This window comes from Scophthalmus maximus, chromosome 6 (genome assembly GCF_022379125.1).
Source record: "Scophthalmus maximus strain ysfricsl-2021 chromosome 6, ASM2237912v1, whole genome shotgun sequence".
NCBI classification, from domain to species: Eukaryota; Metazoa; Chordata; class Actinopteri; order Pleuronectiformes; family Scophthalmidae; genus Scophthalmus; species Scophthalmus maximus.
The window spans coordinates 24,953,724-24,974,760 of record NC_061520.1 but is presented as its reverse complement, the minus strand read 5'-3'; the positions used below and the strand labels follow the sequence as shown (position 1 = coordinate 24,974,760).

The window sequence follows — 21,037 nt, the reverse complement described above, 5'->3', positions numbered from 1 at the left end:
GTCCACGTCCACACACATCAGGCACGGACCTGCTCTCCCTCCGTCCAGCCACTGTGCCTGGAGGTGGAGGCATGACAGGTTGACATGTTGTCATGTGTGTGACGGGCCCCGACGTCTCCACTGGTGCGTCCGTCCCTGCGCTGTGCGCACACCTCAGAGCCACCCGCCCCCCAACCGCCCCCTGCCCCCTCCTAATGGCCTGCTGGCCTGGAGGTGTCGGCGCACCGAGCCGGATTCGGGTTCCCAGTCGCCCGACGAAGGGTGAGGATTGAACTGTGGTCCAGCTGCACGTCCGCACTGTAAAAGACATAAATGAAATGTCGGCTAAGATTTGTGAAATACCACTTGTACATTCTACATTTCAACTCAAGGTCCTGGCTACTGCCGTGTATTTTACGTAACTGTCAGATTGTGACTTCATGTTTTCATTAAACTTCCACTAATCACATTTCCTCAGTTGTTTCTCAATGAAATGACATTCAGTGAATCAACTGAACCCCCGAAACCAGTGGAAATATATATTCTTCAGTTGATTATAATTATGATGGTAGAGACAAAATTTAACATTTTAGAAATGATAACATGTTAATTATTATCTTACAAGGCTCACGGGTCGTGTCAGGAAGGGCATGCAGTGCAAGAACCTCTGTCAAATCCAATAATATGCAGGCGGCGATCTCCCGCGGAGACCAATCACCGGCGCAGCCAAAAGACGACTATGACACGTTGTATGAAATCATGAACGAAGATGTTGGCTAACATGTGCCTTTTAACCTGAAAGCTAGTTCACCACGCACACAAGCAGGGATGTGCAGAAACTTATATATGATAATATGTATATATATACATATTCTAAAATGATTTAGCTCTTAAGACAACTTCATCTTCTGTCAGTTGAGCTTTTAATAATCAACTGACTGTTTAATGTTCAACTTCAGAAATGAAAGTGTATGAGGGAAGAAGGGATTCTGAAAATAACCCGTATGCGACTCATGGCCGAGCATGAAGCATGACGTGAGTTTTTGTTGTTGTCTTCTTTTGGGGGAATGGAGATCTCACGTTAGATGGGAACCTGCCGTAGCTCGGGGCCTTGATGCACATGTCCGCTGCACGGGCAGAGGGGAGATGTGAACGCGTCGCAGGCTTTGCCATCTGTCTGTCACTGATGGCTCATTTGCGAGTCGCCGTCATCGGAGCTGTGAGGTCATCTGGTCAAGCCAACATGAGGGAGCTGCCAAGGAATAACACTCTGTCTGGAAGGGGAGACAGAGCCCCGCGGGATTTTAATGAGCGAGAAATGTTCCTTATCTTCATCTCCTGTCGCAGTGTGAGAAGTCAGATGGAAATTTGTAGCCCCCACTGGAACCAAAAACTCATTCAGATCCATTCATTTTAGTTTGACTGATAGAAAAAACTGCTTCGTCTGCTCTGATTTTCGAATCTTAAAGGTGGTACCTCTCGTTACCACCGTCCTGTTCGGACTGTGTCTGTACTGAGGTTGAACCACCTCGTCTGCAGACACAGAACCTCCCTGCTCGCGCGTCGTCTCCTCCTCGGCGCGATGGTTTCCAAGCAGCAGAGGCCTACAGCAGTGGCGCCCCCAGAAATTTTCCACAGCGGGGGCCAGAACTGATTTTCAGGAATTCTATTGTGCCTTTGTGGTATATTTTGGAGTATTGAATTTGAGGTGTGGAGAATTGGATTTTGTTCATTTAAGTCTGTTTTTTTCCCCCTCAGTTATTAAATACTCTTTTTTCCATTTGGGTCCTGCTCCTTCAAACCCGTGACACTGAGCCCTAACTGTACTATTTAACTATAATAAAAATATATTTAAATGGATAGTACCTAATGTAAATTATATTTTACCTAATGTAAAATATCAGATAAAAGCAGAATTTACTATAATTCTGCTGCTCTTGTACATATCAAACACAAGCTGCTGGGCTTGTTTTTATTTATTATTGTACTTAGACCTAACTATACTATTTAACTATTACAAAAAATACACTTTATTGATTTAAATGAATAGTACCCAATGTAAAATATCAGATAGAAGCATTTTACCACCATGTAGCATATTATGCATTTGCTACTGCAACTCTCCAGGGGGGGCCACTGGGCCCTGGCCCCCCCTTGACGGCGCCACTGGCTTACAGGTGGCAGCGACACACTGACAGTGTCCGTTCGCACGTGCAGGAACAGTGACGGATAACTGCTGATGTTAAACAAACTGGTACCCTTCGAAAAATCAAACACAGCAGTCGCGCACTGCGTGGAGTGTAGCAAAGATACCGCCACACACACACACACACACACACACACACACACACGCGCACAGTGTCTAACTGTCTGCTGTGATGACATGTCAAAGGGAGGGGCGTTGGCGGTGGAGGGAGTGGGGGGGTGGGGGGGGGTGGATTAGCAGAGGCAGTGGGAGAGTGTCGTGTCTCCTGCTTCTCATCATGCTGTCATGGCGACCGGTTCGGCGCCTCTTCTGTCACATGCGCTCTGCTCACACTCGGCCCTGACCCAACCGTGTCACAAACAATAAAAAAACCAACACATCGGATACACACAGGCGTACACACAACTGCTCATGAGCCTTCTAATTGCCGTCCGCTCATTGGGATACCAGTGGATGTGATGCGAGTAACGCCGTGGACCCCACCACTGTGCTGTCCTCACCGCATCCGACGGTTGGGGGAGAAAAAGAGTGAAGCTGATGTATTTTAGCGTAATCAGTTGAGATTTTCTGTCGGAGAACAAACTGTGCGTGTGCATATCTTTCACCGCCGGTGGTGTCCGTGCAGGTATGAACAACTGAGCTGATGGACTGATTAGAATATGCTCCCGCTGATCTTTTTGTCCTTTTGAGTCGTTCATCCACTAACCCTGAGGTCAGCGGTTCAATCCCAGCTTCCCCCCTGTGTCCGCTCGCCGATGTGTCCTTGGGCAAGACACTTGACCCCAGATTGCCTCTGAAGTCGCTCAGTGTATGAATGTGACAGAAAAAGTGTGGTAAACAGCAGCGCTGTATGGTTGAATGTGACTGGAAAGAACTCTGAGTGGTAAATAAGACTAGAAAACCTCTTTATAAATAAAGTCCATTTAACTAAATTGAAATAGACGCCCCGCAATTCATCGCGGCAGCGATATTTCAGAATCTGAGGAGATTTAGGCATCACAAGACTGTATCGTTCGTGAAACATGAATATGAAACAGATTTATTTCAACGTAACTTTTGAAACACACACACACTGCCCCGTGAGACTGCTCTAACCCTCCCGTTGCTTGTGGTCGCTGCTCTCCTTCAGGCCCGACGGTATCGGAACAGTGACCTTGGAAGAGAAGGAGCGCTTCGAGGAGATCAAGGAGAGGCTACGAGTGCTTCTGGAAAACCAGATCACACACTTCCGGTAGGAACCGTCTACATTACAATTACAAACCCTGCGCCGAAACTATTGCGAAAGCCGACCGACCGCTCAGGGTTCCAACGGTAAATCCACTCTGTTCCCTCCACAGGTACTGCTTTCCATTCGGACGTCCGGAGGGAGCGCTGAAAGCGACTCTGTCCCTGCTCGAAAGGGTAAGAAGCGTTTCTTCTGGACAGAAGCATACAGAATCTTTTTATTCTCATTTATTAGCTATCCATTATATAGCCCGCTGGATCTGACACAGTTGAGCTCAGTGTTTGCATTATGCGCAAAATAAGTTAAGACAATAATTGTCACTCTAATAAATGAGTTTTCAATACCTGTGTAGCTCAACAAAATGTTTGCATTGCCCCTTACTAGGCGATGTCCCGATCCGATGTTCCATATCTGTATCAGGACGATATTGGCCAAAATGACTGGATCAGATATCAGAAATATAAGAAGCAAAATCCGATCCCATACATTACAGTAAACATACCAAATAAATGCCTATTAACATTTACTAAGCCTTGAATGAACCGGCATCATATTTTTATGTTCATTTATTATTATTTAATTTACAGTTTACAGTTCAATTGTTTTTTGCTTGTTTGAACGGTGCCGACCATAAAACATTCTGCCAAAAGTTCTGTGTGAAATAAAACAGCGGTATTCCATAACTCTGTCATGTTGCTGTACAGTATGTCTTCTTTTAGGGGAGTTGATTTTTTGCCCTGATAGGTTGAGTATGAGGTTTTAGATGGCTTGGTTAAGCAAAGAGTATTGTGAACAATGCATTATGAGTGGGGTAAAGATTGTATCAGATTAGTATCGGATCCGTATCGTCAGATACTCAAGGTTGCAGGAAATGTTACGGATCAGACACGAAAAAGTGGTATTGTCCCATCCCTAGCCCTTACTTATATTATGACATGGACCAATGTTCAGCTTGAATTCCCTCAAATACACAAACAAATTGTCAATCTTTCATCACGTTTTGTCACGATACAATTTGCTTTCCTGTGTATTTCCTTTTTCTTAGGTCCTGATGAAAGATATCGTAACGCCGGTCCCCCAAGAAGAAGTAAAAGCCGTGATCCACAAGTGTCTGGAGCAGGCAGCTCTGGTCAACTACCAGCGCCTCTCGGAGTACGCCAAACTGGAAGGTGAGTCGCAGCTGCGACGCTGCTCCTCTGTGTTGGAACATACTGTCTTTATATATGACAACACTCATCACATGTGGATTCAGATATGAGAGATTCTAGAAGCAGTGTCGAGAGGATTTCTGGACTTTGGTTGTATCATGTGGGAAGCTTCTAGTCAGTCAACAGGAGTAGAAACTGGCCAAGAAGAAAGGATACACTTTGTGGTCATTGAAGAAAATAACTTTTTTAAGCCAAGGCGTGTACAACATATATGCAATATATATATATATATATATATATATATATATATATATATATATATATATATATATATATATATATATATAACATTTTCCATCCTCAGGTAGGACCTTCATATTCCATAAGTGCAGCCAAAATTATGATGATAACATTACAATTCAGTAAAATATAATAAAAAAAAAGGTACTGATGGAATTGAAATTGGGACATTTAGCTTCTTGTTTCCTCCTCTGCAACAGGCTTCGGTAAGTTTAAAGTAATGTATAAAGGTAATACAATTAGGATTATTAGGATGAAGCAGCCATACATGGATATGGTATTTTTTTTTGTTGCAATGCCATTATGAAAAAAATCTAACTTTAAACTTTTTCTCCGCAGTGGCAGAAAGAGCAGCTCTTAACATCTTTTACAGTGTAGTTATTAGCATGATATTTGCTTCACGTGTCAACAATCTGTGTTGCAAATGTACAGTAAGTAAAAATGCATTCAACTCAGCCTTAACTCTGCCCGCCATGCCTCAGCTTCTCTTTCAGCTCAGAACTGCCTACTGCCTCTTTCTCCCACGTGGGTCTGCCTAGTAGCTCAAGTGATGTTCCTTTCTGTTTCCTTTTCCTCTTCCTTGCTCTCCGATGACTTTCCTCCTCAGTCCTCTCTTCTCCATGTCTATTGGCTTTCACTGCTCTTGTTAATGTTTGAAAACAGGAAGGCCAATAAACAAGAGATTATGGAACTGCCCCTAGTGGCAGTTCACATTTTTTTTTATGTTGCATGGTTCGTTGGTAGACATCATAACCATTTTGCAGACATCTGCATTGTATTCCAAACCGATTTTTCTATATTTAGTTTTCTATCTATATTTTACATATAATTGATATGATCTTGAAATGTCACTTTCACTTGTTCTACTGTGTTTGTGACTCAAATCTTGAGACATTTGGGAATTTTGTGTTCTCAGCCAGAGGGATCCCTGTATGTCCAGTACAGAGATTGGTCCTGTAATGTAAAGTCTAGCTTAGAACAAAGTTGAATTGAAAAATAAAAATATACCCCTCAACACCTCCAGAGCTGCTTTAGTTACATGTTGCATCTTGTTAATCTGTTTATTGGTCACAGAAATGAGCTCAAATCTGGCAACCATTTTTTTTTTATATATATTCTATCTTTCACTGTACCTTTTTGTTTAACTTGTGTAGTTTTTCTTGTCACAAATAATGGCAGGAGGTCCAAGTGTTATATACCCATCATTATCCTCCCCAAATTTTAAGGCGGCAGGCCACATTACAATGATACATTATGAAATCATTAAGTGCTTCCCTTAAATGACTGTGTTGACACCCTGTTCTCCTGCTCACCTGTCAGCATTAAGCTAATATAGATATGACTTTATTTATTTTTTTAACCTTAGAGACGTCACCCTGTGTTGACTTGTGATGCCTAAACTGAAATGGGTATTAAATGCTGCCATTTCTGAAGGAGTTAAGTGTTTGATAGCAAGACACGGAAGGCATCTGCCATGACCATCCGCTGGGCTGAGAGAGACCAAGCTGAAGTTTTAAATAATGAGCATAATAACTACAATCCACATTTAACTGAGCATTGGTCAATCAAAGTTTTTGTTGTTGGAAAAAACTGATGAACATGAAGTAGCCATGGAGACCAGTAAGCCTGGATGATAACATTCAATAACAGCCCCCCAAAAAATTGTAAGCACCAAAATTGTAAGCATTAAACGTACAACCAATTGGTGACTTGCCAAACATGATCATATCATTATTTTTTGTTGCTATCACATTTCCTGCAAAACTTATTTGCGATTGCACATTAGTTGTATGTACAAAAATGTAATTCCTTGGAGACAGCGTTTGGACAAACATATACAGTAAATTTTACATCTCATAAGGTATTTTGCCAATTTTTCATAGCGAGGCTAGCTGTTTTCCAACTGCTAAGTTAGGCTAAACATAAACAGGACCCATCTCTGTCTACTATGATTATTCACTGGGTAAATTCCCTTTTATACATTTTATACAGGTTTAATCTTATAATATAATATTATAGAATATATAAAAAATCCAAATTGGTCAAATTAGACACTTTCTGCCCATCTTTTTCTTTAACTGTCTTAAATTTCAGTTATCATTTTAACTCTTGTTGATAGAAGCCAAGTAGTGTTTGCCCTGTATTGAGTCAGTTTACCTCACTAGTTCAGATAATACACACGGAAAGTTGTGTGGAAAACACGAAACAGGCGCTGTTGCTTAAATGTTGATCAGTTAATCAATACTTAACTACTTCAAATTGACAACTTAAAGCAATGTCTGTAAAGGAACAATCACCTCCCTGAAGACACTAAAGATGATAAACCTTAGTGTCTCAGTCGTGATTGTTGATTACCTCCAAAATCCCTTCCCTTCATAATGATGGGCTTCTTGACGTGTGGAAACAAAAAACCCCGACCTATTTTAGATTTCACCTCTGCTCGGCAGAACAAATGGTTAATCTGAAGTAGACAGTCCATACGTTTTGAACCCCAGACACACATGCATGGATACATTTTGCCTTTACTATGGTATTTATTTGTCACAGTAACATGGGCAATATCATCTTACTCACTCTGTTGACCCGCAAAGTCTCGGATACCTGTCCCTACTCACCTAACGACAGCTTTGACACTGTGAACTCGAAGGTTAGACTGATATGGTGTTTTGCTGACTTGGCCTATGATTGAAAATTATGCAATACTGATATAAGGGGATTAGATAAAGTTTCATGACATATTGTCAGGGTGTTAAATTCGCTTTTTGTAGTTAATCATGAATTAATTGCTATAGCATTACTCAATTCATTTTAATACATCATTATTGTTGTGGTAAACAACCACAGCCACATAGTATCTTCTTTCAGTTTCTAAATGGAATTTCGCATAGAACCAGGTTGTTTGCAGCTCAAAATTAGATTGTTTTAGAGCAAAACGTATTGAGTTACAAACATAAGAAAATACTAATCAAAATCAAAAATCTGTCTCGAATGTGAACTTTGTGGTCTGTGGCATGTTGAGGGCCCCTGGCTCAGGACGCGCAACTGGTGCAGGTGAAGCACCAGAGGTTTGTGGTATCGAGTACCAAGTCCGAAGCCGTGCCACAGAGCACTCCAGTGCAAAAATATCCATTGGCCCTGAAAACACCTGCTTCATGATGTCAGACTGAAAGTCGATGGCAGCACAACTTGTGGACAGAATTCGCTTCCACTTGCTCCAACAAGTCTTTGCGGCCACAATGCGTAAAGAGACTGTAATCCATGTGGTGAGCTCTCTACTAGCCTCCATAATTGCCCTGATAGGTGCAATTTCTGGATCACCCACTTGGGCCTGTTGCTGTCGCAATAGGGCTGCGGTTCGATCCCCACTTCCCCCAGTTTGCATGCCGATGTGTCCTTGGGCAAGACAGATAACCCGTAGCCTCTGATGGCACTTCCAGTAGTGTATCGATGTGACAGAATAAGCGCTTTGAGTGGCAAATAAGACTAGAAGACTATTATGGTTGGTACAGTAACCATAGTGAGTAGTTAGATAGTATCCACTCCACTTGTTTCTCCCTATGTGGGGGAGTAGTTATGTTTGGTTTGGAAAGAGAACTCCAATTGGCCGCCACATGCTTTCCTGCCCTGCTGAACTTGTATCATTGTCCAGTATAATTTCGCCCTGGTCCGGCCGACCCCAGGCTGGTGTGGTGGTTGGCAGAGGCTCGAGTCTGTTGAATGCTGCCTGGCATTCCTTAGTCCACTGGAAACAGGCAAACCTTGTGGTCAGGGTGTGGAGGGGATAACCTGCGGTGGGAAAGTCTTTTACAGACTGTTGATAGTATAATTCCAGGCTGATTAATTAACCTGTTGGTGAAGTTTAGGGCATAGGTCACTACTGCGCCTTTTGGACTTTGATTGAGCTGATGGCCACGCCCTCTTCCGTGACGATGTGACCCTCGTAGGTAATATGCGGCAGCATTTAGAGGGGAGTTTTTAGGTGGGCTCGGGGCAGACCTGTCTGTCCTGACACGTCCTGGCCCTTTGCGATGATGTCAACCATGTAGATCAGTCAAGTCTCCAACAGCTAGGACATGTTCCATAAGTCTCTGGAACAGTGTCAGGACATTGTGCAGTCCAACAACATGACATTCCATTGGATCAGTCAATTACTGGAACATAAGCCGGCTATGGGGGTCCGTTTGATTTGGCAATAACGAGAGGCAAGTACCCAATTGAAAGTGGCGAGGGTGTCAAGTCGATGTGTGGCAATGGTTAAGCGTCTTTAATGATTCTCTTGTTAAAGGCCCTGTGGTCTATGTAGTCTCTTTTGTATGTTCCAACCTTTTTATGTTGATTACTGTGGGTGACGCCCAACCACTGTAGCCGCATCAGACCAGTCCATCCTCCAGGCTTTGCTTGTATTTGGCAAACATCCCATTGTTTCTCTGACACCATTCAGCATGGCGGCTGCTTAATGGGGGTTGCCTGGCTGAGTCATGGTGTCATGTTATGCCAGGCCTGGGTTGCTAAGGTCACCATGGTCCCGTTGAGAACAAACTGCTTAGTTTGACGGTACAATTGCCTGGTTACAGTCAGGGGTTAAAGATGGCGAGAGGTACGGCTTTAGAGGACTTTCACCAAGACATGGGTCTCTACTTCATTTAGGCAAAATAATTGTCAATTTATTTATATTATTTATTTTACTTTATTTAGTTATGATACATTAAATCCACACATAAAGTTAAGAGAAAAAACAGATTGTTCACTTTATTTCCTATTTCAAAATTGTACATATTGAACCTTGGATACAATACATTTTTAATTTGAATACTTAATTCACCAATGTGTTTCTAATGGCATGGAATTTGTGAGAAATTTATTCGAAGGATAAAACGTGCAGACATGGGCCTTGGAAACCTCATATTGGTCAAACCGAAGTGACCCCCGTGTGCTCATCCACTCTGACCCTGGCCTCTCGCATGCCTCGGTATCCACCCTCTTTCTCTATAGGGAAAAAGAGAGAGATGTATGAGCATCCTGTCTTCTGCTTGGCGTCTCAAGTGATGGATTTAACCATTCGTGAGTACCTTCCTCATTCCCCAGCCTCATTCCCCCCACCTCTGCAATTTGATTTGTTCTCCTACAGTCAGCACATGCAACCACTATAAGCAAACTCATACTGTCTTCCTTTAGTTTGTTTGTTATATGTTGTTTCAATTCAAAAGTCCAGCTGTTATAGTTTTCTTGATGTCAACCCTCAATTTGTCTCTGAGGCCCTCAAAAAGCACGCTGTTCTTCCATGAGTTTATTGTCTGTCCTGCCCGAAAACACCTGTTTCCTTATCTGTCTGTGACTTGAATGCATTTTTACTTTGCTTGTGTGTAAATTATCCTAAGTGTTTAGGATCATGGTACATTCAAACAGGGCATCCACAACAGTATTTTATTCAGTTCTTTGTCCTTTGAGTAAAACATCTCTATACCCAGATTTAATGAGCAGTCAAAGCAACGCACACACACTCTCATTGTGAACATGCCTCTTGTCCTTAAATGACACTGCCATTAAATGCTGTTATTGATATAACAGGTTTTTATGCTTTTCAGATTTTCCCATGTTGGATTTTAAGGTCAAAGTGATACCATGTGCTTTGTGCGTTTTTCTTTGTTTCTTCTGAAGTCTTCTTTATCACGCAATGCACTGAAGAGGTAACATTTGGTTTAGAGGCTGCTGCTATATGCCCAATGGACTGCTGAGTCAATCTAACCTTCTGATTGCTGTTTTCCCTTTCCTCTGCTCATACTACCATGTACTGAACGATCTCTTCTCTCGCACCCTCTACCTGAAACTCTCCCACCTCTCTCTGCCTTTTGTCCATCCCTGCAACCCATTCTTTCTTTTTTTCTTTAAACTTAACTGTTACTTAGTGGAGAGATCTCAGAAAGAACTGAAGGATCCAGGTGACGTTGTACTGTATGTTTAACCTCTGCTGTTCCTGACCGGCAAACACCCAGTCAACCTTAAAAACCATACCACCATAAACCCTGTCACAAACTTCCTGATGCATTGCTCAGCAAAGACTTTACAGAATGTGTTTCAGGAACATTGCGACAAGATTAAGTGTCCCCCCCCATGTGGTGTTTTCATTGCTCTGAATCTCAGAATGGAGATGGAACCTTTGTTGAGACTCACCAGGTTCTGCAGGAACCGGACAAACGAGGAGGGTTAACATATCACTTTGAAAAGTGTGGCCTAAATAAGAGAGAATAAGATTTGCAATAATTTGACTGAAACACAAAAAAAAAAATGACAGGAGAGCACGGAAGAGTTAATGATTGACAAAGTGAGAGTTTTAAATATATGATTCCCCTCTTACATGTGAGCACTTCAGCTTACGAGTAACCCAAGACATGAAACCCCAAGGCTTGCAGGTGTCCAAGCATGAAACCTGAAGGAACAGCTTTGTTTTAAGAAAAAAACTAGGCTGGATCTGGCTGCCACAGTGTTTTTATTCATGCATTTATTGATTTTCTTTAATGCTATCACTGTCTCATAAAATGGCAAATATACCAGTGCAGTGTTTAATGTGCTGTTTATCGCAACCCTAACCCCTGACGCTCCGTCAAAGTCGGTCTTAAAACATCCATTCGGCACCTGACAGAGGTTTTAAGAAGCCGTTTCACCTCTCGTCTGAAAAGCTAATTGTGTCTTCAAGATCCTCAGGCAAGTCCAGTTAGCAAACACAGAAAAGAACTGTTCCCTGACTTTTACAAAACCAATCTGCCTTGACATACAGTACTAGATCCTAACAATCCCCCTTTGAACCGACACAAAGTTCCATTCTGTGGAAGCATTCAGCCAAGTTAGCGTGACCTAAGCTCCACCAGGCAACCTTCTATCATCCTGCTGGGCTCTCCACAAATTCCACAAGAGTTCTGCCAGTATGCGGACTGAACACAGTCATGACTCTGACATGGCTAATTCAAGAGTGTGTGTGTGTGTGTTTGTGTGTGTGTGTGTTATACACTCATTAAACTAAGAGTGTAAGAGTTGAATATTTAAAGATGAACGCCAGGGCAAAATGCAGACAACATGATAGGAAAAACAACATGATGTTTGGAAAATGGCAGTAGAAAACTGCACGCATTAAGGAACAGAGGAGGTTGGACTAAGAATAATTTTAAAGGCATATCTAAAGTTTGAAGAAGGGGTGAGGAACCGTGCTCCTATCTAGGGCCATTTGAATTCTGATAACATTCTTCGAGCTCCTTGAACTGCTTCTCTTTGGCAAGATGCTGACAGACTGATGATGTTTTTTAGATGATGCTCAGTTTGGTAAGGTTTAATCACAAAAAATACTTGGGGGGAAAAAGTGTGAGGGTTAAAGATAAGTTGCCATGCTTACATTAATAAATGTGGTTACGGTTTCAGAAGGGTCATGTATATAAGAAACAACGTTGACCATCGGTGTCATAAGGGAAGTCTCAATGGTTTGTAATAACCTGCTGCACAGGCGCACATAATACAATCTCCTCCAATCCTACCAATTAAAAACTATGTTCTATTGCATCCTTGTTGGTTGATCTTAATCCTGGTCAGCTTCTTGCAATGAAGATCCCAGACAGAGTTGAGAATGGTAGCACATTCACGCCACTTCATTGCCCCAGACAGAAGAACAACAACACCGCACCGGAGTGGCTGGATGATCTGTAACTGACTCCGTTAAATTCTCTTGTTGTTGTTGTGTAAAACTCTTTGTACCTTCGCGTACGAGAGGATTTTCACGGTCGTCCAAATGTAGGGAATGTTCCAATCTCCAATAATGTGAGTTTTACCTTTAGAACCCTCGCCATCCAATGTATCCCTACATTCTAAAGTACAACGCGCTGCCTTGATACACGATGACAATGGATGGAGCGGAGGCACCGTCGTGGTGTATCCAACTCCGAATCCATTATCTTCCATATCAGAGAGCCTTGGAGTGCATTATCATGTTTATACCATGGTCGAATTAATAAAGCTTTGCTAAGTTAAACTCACCCATGTTTGGTAACTGCCACCAGGCATCAGTTGATCAAGTACATGCTCTGATCATGGTATAATTTCGGTTGTCTCATGGAACAAACGACTACAGGCATGGTATGGAAGTCAAAAAATCCCATTCACTCATGATACAAACACAGCGAGATGCAGGTCAGATTCCGCACACAACACCACCACCCCATTACTGCATGATGAGTGTTCAATGTCCATGCTGTTGACATCCCTCATCACGGCCACGTTGTACTCTGGATTTCATCATCGCCGTAGACATGATAAGACGTGCGACTCATTCGCTACGTACCACACGACGACCACTAATGCAGCCACCCAACTTTAGCATTCATGGAACTAGTGTTGATATTTAAAAAAAAAAAAAAAATGCTTTCACAATATGTTTTAGAGATGGAATTACATTATGACAAGGGCTGGGTGTAATATGCAATGTATGAAGTAAGAAAATATAGCAGTTAATTCACACAAGTGCGATTTAAAATGTGATCTTATTATTAACAAACACTATTTAACTTTTACTCAGTCTTATACCCAGCCCTAATTATGACAAGTTGATATTTCATGCTTGTAATTTAAATATGACCATGAGATTGTCCCAGTGATTTAGGCTCAGACTATAGGCCGGACTAAGGATCACTTTTGAAGCAGCAGCACCTTTAGCTCCAGTGCTTGGGAGTAGGAAGGATACAATGCATGCGGTTTAATTCAGTTCTAAATACCTCAAAGAAAACACACTTTGTTCAACATGATCTGAGATCAGGTATGTTAGATTGCATGCATACACTATCAGTTAAAGAAAAAATAGCAATAGAAAGCGATTAAGACGTGGAAGCTGCCCGTGCTAACCTTCGGTCTTTGTGCTCCAGAGAACGTGGGGCGCTTAGCCACTCCGGCCAAAAAGCTGGAGGACACCATTCGCCTGGCCGAGCTGGTGATTGAGGTCCTTCAGCAGAACGAGGAGCACCACGCTGAGGTTAGTGCGCCTCTCTCTCTCTCACACACACACACACACACACACACACACAGGCCTGTAGTGTCGTGGCAGTATGGGCTGGAGGCTGGCCGAAAGAGTAGTAAGTGTTTGTGCAAAGCCAGCGATGATTAGACAGGAAAGGCTTATCAAAACGTGTGAGTATGCCTGTGATGATAACTACCTTTTGTTGAACAATATCTTATCCCAGAAATGATTGCGATAAAGAATATTATCGCCCCATTTTAATACCATTTTTATGATTCAGGACCATGTGAGCTCGCAGTGTATTGCGTCCTACACGACTTATGAGTGTTATCCAAAGTTCACGCTTGCGTTTAGGCCTCAGACAAAGCGACCAATTAAAAGACACGGTGCCTTTAGAAAAATCTATAGAAATCCCTTTTTTTTCTGACATTTTATAGATCAAACCAGTGATTTATTAATTGTTCGACGAGAACAGACTAGAGGACAGAAGACGCGAGACTTTGCTGGATTGCGGTCGACGTTCATTGTTATCTCGACAAACCCTCATGTAGACACAGCGGCTGTTATTGACGTCAATAAAAATGATTGAGTTCATATTCATGTATTGTAAGATATGTCCATAATGTAATTAGGAGTCGCTCATCTACTAATATCTCACTGATCCATCAGCTTGAACATGACTAGGACATAACAAAATGTATAATTATTTATTATTCAACATGTTTAATGTCTATATGCAAGCACATACTGTATATACATGTTCAATATTCTTCTAATATCCCTTCATCTTCTTACATATCCTATTTGAATTAATGTACATGGGCGTCATTTTGAACAACAACATAGTATATAAAATTCTGGTCCAATAATACTATTCCTATTGCTCTATTTTCTGAAATATTGTATTTATCATGTCATGAAGTTATACATATTGACCCCCCCCCCCCCCTTTATTTCTTTGCGATAGTGAAGACAGACAGATAAAATATATATACGATTACATGCAGCACATGTGATATGGGCTCATCATTTGGATATCTCGTCAGCCACATTCATCTGTACATGATGTTCTATTGAGGCAGATGTTAAAGAAGAAGAAAAAATTGGAGGTCTACTCCATCAGACTTCCACCATAGAGGTTTAGCATAGCCTGGAACATCACTGGTGGATATTTAGTTAAAAATGGTGGAGATACAGTGGCCATCCATTAATGTTTCGTGGAATGACATTTGGACACGTTATGTTATTGGTGCACAGTGAGTTAACACTATGCTAAGTTAATATAATATTAGTAATTGTCGGCCTGTCAGTGATTTGTTGTTCTACTGATGATGATCCAACTGTCACAGGATTAGTTTCAGAAGACAAAGTAAACAAGCTGCTTTGGAATTCTTCCTCACTTGGGGGTCTCGAGGTCTTCCCGCACATTCACAATTTGAAAAATGATGCATACAAAGTTCCAGACCACTTTTTTGTCACTTCCTTATCAAAATTGACTCATTCCCTCTCTGTTTTTTGTTTTTTTAATTTCACTGACTCATATGGTTTGCGGGGGAATTGTTTGAACAGGGAAAAGAGGTATGTGACTGTCTCGGTGCCATATGCCCCCATCTCCTACCCCCACCTTTACTGTAAGTCCCGCGCATGCGACTGATGACACGGCTATTGTTGCAGAGGATCATGAACGTTTCCCCTTCTCAACAATGACCCGGAGACCCCCCTCCCCTCCCCTTCCCCCCTCAGCTTGTGATCACTGCTGATTAAGTGCTTGCGGCGGTGCTTGTTAGCTCCTGAGTGGTGACGAGGGATGGAGACAAGCACTTAGGCCATGTGTTTCCTATCTGTTCGACCCATTAACCCGCGCTCTGAGAAAACAAAGTGCAGAGTTGGGACTTTTGCCTTTCGACTTTTGGAGTTACGACTCTGTGCCCTGTTTTCTACGAGTCTTCCCCCAAATCATCCCTGGATATGCTTCCCTGTTTCCCGTGTTTTAGCCATATGTCATTTGTTCCACTTAGTCCAAATAAGAAAGCTTGGGCGAAGGTGTTATGGCTCCCGTTTCTTTCCATCTCCATTGGATCCTTCAACGCACACAATGGGGGAAAAAAATGATTAGAAATCATTATCGCTCCCTGTGCCATTCACTGTCATGCATTCGGACTCCGACTCTGACCCCGTCGAAGACATGCTCAGACCTCGAGGTCGTCACGATTCATTGTGAAACAACGCATGTGGCCCCAATGCTGGTTATTGCTCAGGCTTCTGCATACGGCTCCACTTCATGCCTCTCATGTAAGCACACATTTTATCGCATTCGACCCAAAAGGAATGATCCACAGTTAATCTAAGGCAGGTCGAACAAAGCCTCTTAAAGACATGTTCGTAATCCTCTAAGACTCTTTTGTCCTGCCACTGTTACAGTAGCGTATTCTTCCCTGTGGTAGCGAATAAGACTCGAGTTTCAGATGCGGCATCTCCGGGAGGATCAGAGCAGCCATAGCGTCATAGCCGTAGTTGCTCATCGTTAAGTTATTCAGGCTTCCCGAGTCTTGACCCGTGAGACATTTAACTGTCCTCGAGACCCATGTTCAGCCCTGGTTCAACATCTGTCCTGAGTGATATGGTCACCAGTGGTCAGCTGTAAGTGGGCTACAGGTCTGAACGCACCCGAATGTGTCCTGAGGTCCGATCGCGACCCACACACAACACTGGCTAAGAACGTCATTTGGACAATAAACAGAAATGTGTGTGTGTGTGTGTGGGTGTGTATTTGCATATAGAGTGGGGAAGTGAGATGCGATCACAAGTGGTCACCGGAGGCGCGTTCCGGACACATGTTAATGTCACGTGTGAGCAGAGGAACTTCACACTGTCCACCTGGGATTGGATGTTAACACCAGGTCTGAACAGGCAAAAATATTCATCTTCGTGTTAGCGTTTATACACACAGTAGGTCGGAACATTGTCCATAATTGAAAATGAAATATCGTTTCCACACAAATGTTTAAAATGTACGGTGATGTACGGCCGCCACCTTTGGTCTAGTAAATGGAGACATAACGTCCGGAGCAATTTCAAACTCCAAATCTTTGCGGCGGATCGGTTTGCATTGACAGAACCGGGCAGAAAAAAAGTTTCTTTACTCGACTTGTTTTTAAAATAAAAGACAACCTGACACGTTTTTCAAGTTTTTCCTCTCTGACTTGAGTATCAACACTCTCGCAACATTCTCATTCGTAAAGAGGACGATTAGATGAGGGGCACTAACTGGTACCGTCTTGCCACACTACCCAACGCCGAGAGCAGAGCTCCCATGGCAAATGCATGACCCCCCCCCCCTCACCACCATCTCCACACCTACCAACACGTAAGCCCATGGGTACATTCACATTACAGTGTTGACAGCTTGATGTGGTAGTGCAAACACCGTTGATCCCCAGGGGTCCCTCTCAAGAGGCCCGGCAAGAGCGGGGAGGGGGGGGGGGGGGGGTGCATGGAGGGCAAGTGAGTGTTCCCGATGTGCATGAGAGAAGCTCGGTCCCTGCGTCCTTTCCCCTGATTGACTCGCCGGAGGAGCGTCGGGTGAGTGTTCAAGTAGCCCCGTGCCGCGTCTGTCGAGGGAGCCGCCGCCTGGTTCTCCTCCGTGGGCCGACAGAGAAGCGCGCGACTCCTCCGTGCCCAAGCGCCGCTTCCCCTGATCCGAGCTGTGAAGAGTCCGTCCCCGGAGATCCTGCGGTGGAGTTGTTGAGGCAACAAATGGATCTTGTGAAAGAGAGATAGAGAGCGGGAGAGAGAGCCAAGAAGCTTTGGGATACGTCAGTGGAGTTCAACCGTTCTGTGTTTGTGCTAATTGAGATTTAAACCGTGAACTGTAAATCCTCATGAACGTGCCCACAGGGGAGCACTCACATATCCTCTGTTTGTGTCTAATTCTGTCTCCTGTCTTTCACTCTCAACCTCTTGATTTCCTCTCCCCCCCTCCCTGTATCCTGTCTCCCTCTCCCTCTCTCCATCCGCAGGCCTTTGCCTGGTGGTCAGATCTGATGGTGGAGCACGCCGAGACCTTCCTGTGCCTCTACTCGGCCGACATGGACGCGGCTCTGGAAGTTCAGCCGCCCGACAGCTGGGACAGTTTCCCCCTCTTCCAACTGCTCAACGACTTCCTGAGGATAGACTGTGAGTGAAAAGAAGGATGCTTGTCAATGTGTCGTTCAGCGAAGCAGGGGTCAGACACGAGGGTCTCCGCCTGATGAAGGGTGAAACGGAAAGTCCTGTTCTCCACCATGTGGGATGGGTCTAATAGCCCATAGTTTAGATGCTTTGGAAGATGGCAGCGCTTCAGGTGATAAACTAAATTCATGGCAACATTTATTTTCTTTACACCATCCTTTTCCCATCTGTTATCCACCTTGTTTGGCACTCTGCTTCATGACCACCAAGAAAGTAGAGCACATACCTCCGACAAGGCCCAACAAGTCTCCTTGAATTCAGTCAAGCTGCACCAAATAACACACACTCATTATATGCATTATTTCTGGCAGAATCTGTGAAAATTTCAAAAAAACACCTGTGAAGCTGTTGTCGCGGAAGAGCAACCTCCCCCCCCCGAGGGTCTGGGGGTCGCCCACCTTGATTTGAAAGTTAAAAATGAAAACAACTGAAAAGCATGACAGAAGGAGACTGTCCATCTGAGGGTCTGGGGGTTGCCCGCCGGAAGATGCCAGCTTCCACGTAACTAATAAAAAGGTCCTGTACCTCAGATTGGACGTTTCCGGCTCGCCTGCCTTCACATTGCGAGACCAGCGCCCGGGGCCCACTCCCTCGATGCCTGGAACTAGGGGCCGCCCCACTTTCAGTGCGCCCCCCCGCCCCCGAATCAACCCACACACAAACACACACATACACCTGTGATCTAATAGTTATTTAGTTTGATTCATCAATTAATGTAGTCTCTCTTTAGGAATTTACTTTTCTCCCTTTCCCCCCATGAACCCTCACACCACTCCGATCTCTCTCTCTTTCATCAGCACATACAGCTTTGCCTATGTTACGAATGTCCCTGCACTTGTCTACAACCTAGTCGTCATCACTATGTAACAAAGAATTAATAATCCCTGAAATAAGTGATTTAATTCTTAGCCCCGCCCATTTTGTCTGCGGGACCAGTGTCGACGTGTAACGGCCCTCGCTCTTGACCCCCGCAATATCTCTTCACCAAGTTTTTGTGAAAATCAACTAGTCATTTTTGCGTAAAACCAGCTGACAAACAAACAATTGAATCAGTTTCCGCTGAGACCTTGTCTCTTCTGTCCATCCAGCTTAGGATGCCTACACATCACAGTTTCCTGGTGTCGCTCTTTGCTAATTTTTAATAAAGGGGGACACATTCCCGGGAGACCGTCCTCTGACTGGTGTTCTTCTGCGACGTCACTGGCTGTTACACTGCTTCTCCGTAGGAGGTGTGTGGTGTGAGCAGCGTGTTCGCGGAGCAGCAGCAGCAGCTGTGTGTGTGTGTGTGTGTGTGTGTGTGTGTGTGTGTGTACTGGATGTAGGTCACATTTGTCTCCACAGCGCTCAGAGCACAACACACAATCACTGGAGAAGCTTCACCCGCAGCCAAAAACAATAGAAACTTCAGGTTGCATTCACAGCGAGAGAAACCGGCACATCAATGTGGGCTTTGATCGGCGTTTTCCACCAGCCGGGTCGTCCACTCAGCTCGCTTCTTTTAATAATCAGCGACCGGAATAACCAAACAATTTCTGATGAGGGTTTACAGCTGCTGTCGTCCGCGCACTCCCGTCTCCCCGGAAACATTCCTCGGATGTCTCTGAAATCATCCGTGTCAACGTGAGATGTCGACGTTTGGCCCCCCCGGGGGCGCTTCGCGTGCAGAGCTCTGAGTGTGTGTGTGTGTGTGTGAGTGTGTGTGTGTGTGTGTGTGTGTGTGAGAGAGAGCTGGGACAGGAGTGTCTGACTGAAGATAGTCGTCAGGTCTTGATGCTGCCGGTTGCTGCAGGCCAGTCATCTCCCTAATGAACTGGCCGCGCTGGCCCGGCGGGAACACCGCGGAGCTGTCCGCGGTGCTGTAAAGGATACACCGTGCACAATGTGGACTCGATCGGCGGGGTGCTAATTGTCCCCGGGGAATGCCCCCCCCCCCCCTTTTTCAGTTTGTCAGGCGGGGGGAGTCAAGGAGAAGGCCGAGTGCGGTCCACTCATCCAGCTCAACAGAAGACGGCTGACAAACAGCTCGTTACGCTCACTTGTCGGGATCATCCAATTTGCCACCCGCTTGTTACAGTATTGTCTGCTGTGTGGAAAAACGTCTACTGAAGTGCATTGCAGTGGACGTGGCTACAGCTGCTAGCAGGTCACACGGGGAGGGGAACAATAATACAAGGACGATGAAAAGCAGACCCCTACGGGCTGTGTACATTGTAATTGTGTGCCACAGATTGAGTATATAATTCATTCAGCTTCGATATGAACCAAAAAATTAAACAATATACGTTTGAAAATGACAGTGAATTAATGATATGGGATATATGAAATGCATTTGTTCTAATTTAGTTTTTTGGGGAGTTTAGTGAGCACTGACTGGCTCCTCCACGGGTTCTCTTGGCTTACATTCTGCACATGTGGGGTCTTTGGGGTCCAGTAGATATCCAGTGTGATATCCTGACTATTATATCCTAGTAGGGGTCAAGCCTAAAAAGGCACCAATAGCATTCTCTGCTGGACCCTCACTTCCTGTTACATACCAATGTCGTTGGTACCGGTGCAGACTTTCTGTTAGTTCCCGACCTCAAGACGAGATCACCCCGACGACATCGTTGTGACATAATCAATCGGGGGGTTATTTCCTCAGGCCGAACAAAACTCCTCCAGAGGCACAGAAGACACGGTGCACCTGTTTGTGTCACAGGACGAGTGGTGCCGTGGCAACCGACGGCGATCGTCATGTGTAAAGTCAGTGGACTGTCCCTTTAATCTGTATTGTAAACGCAAACGCTGGAGTCCAGCAGACCAGTGTGCATGACTATCATCAGACAAAGCCCCGGCCCACACGTGTAGCACAGTGTCATCAGAGGGTCACGCCACAAACCATCGGCGACGCCGCGTGGAGACCCAGCAGAGGCCCCCCCCCCGCCGACCACACGGCGCAGCAACAAGCGCGCACATTT

General features: G+C 44.3%; 1 protein-coding gene across 9 annotated transcripts in view; it reads left to right on the top strand.

Moving 5' to 3' along the window:
- The window catches only part of cadpsa (Ca2+-dependent activator protein for secretion a), a 136,105-nt gene that overhangs the window by 71,661 nt on the left and 43,407 nt on the right, over positions 1-21,037 (top strand). For 3 of the 9 annotated variants that reach the window (XM_047332920.1, XM_035631319.2, XM_047332918.1), the window contains exons 14-20: positions 3,315-3,416; positions 3,523-3,586; positions 4,456-4,579; positions 9,851-9,919; positions 13,759-13,865; positions 15,420-15,428; positions 17,870-18,026. In XM_047332920.1, the coding sequence (XP_047188876.1) occupies positions 3,315-3,416; positions 3,523-3,586; positions 4,456-4,579; positions 9,851-9,919; positions 13,759-13,865; positions 15,420-15,428; positions 17,870-18,026 (632 nt within the window). The remainder of the gene's footprint in view (positions 1-3,314; positions 3,417-3,522; positions 3,587-4,455; positions 4,580-9,850; positions 9,920-13,758; positions 13,866-15,419; positions 15,429-17,869; positions 18,027-21,037) is intronic. The other 6 variants (XM_035631318.2, XM_035631321.2, XM_047332919.1 and 3 more) reach the window with 3 other exon arrangements.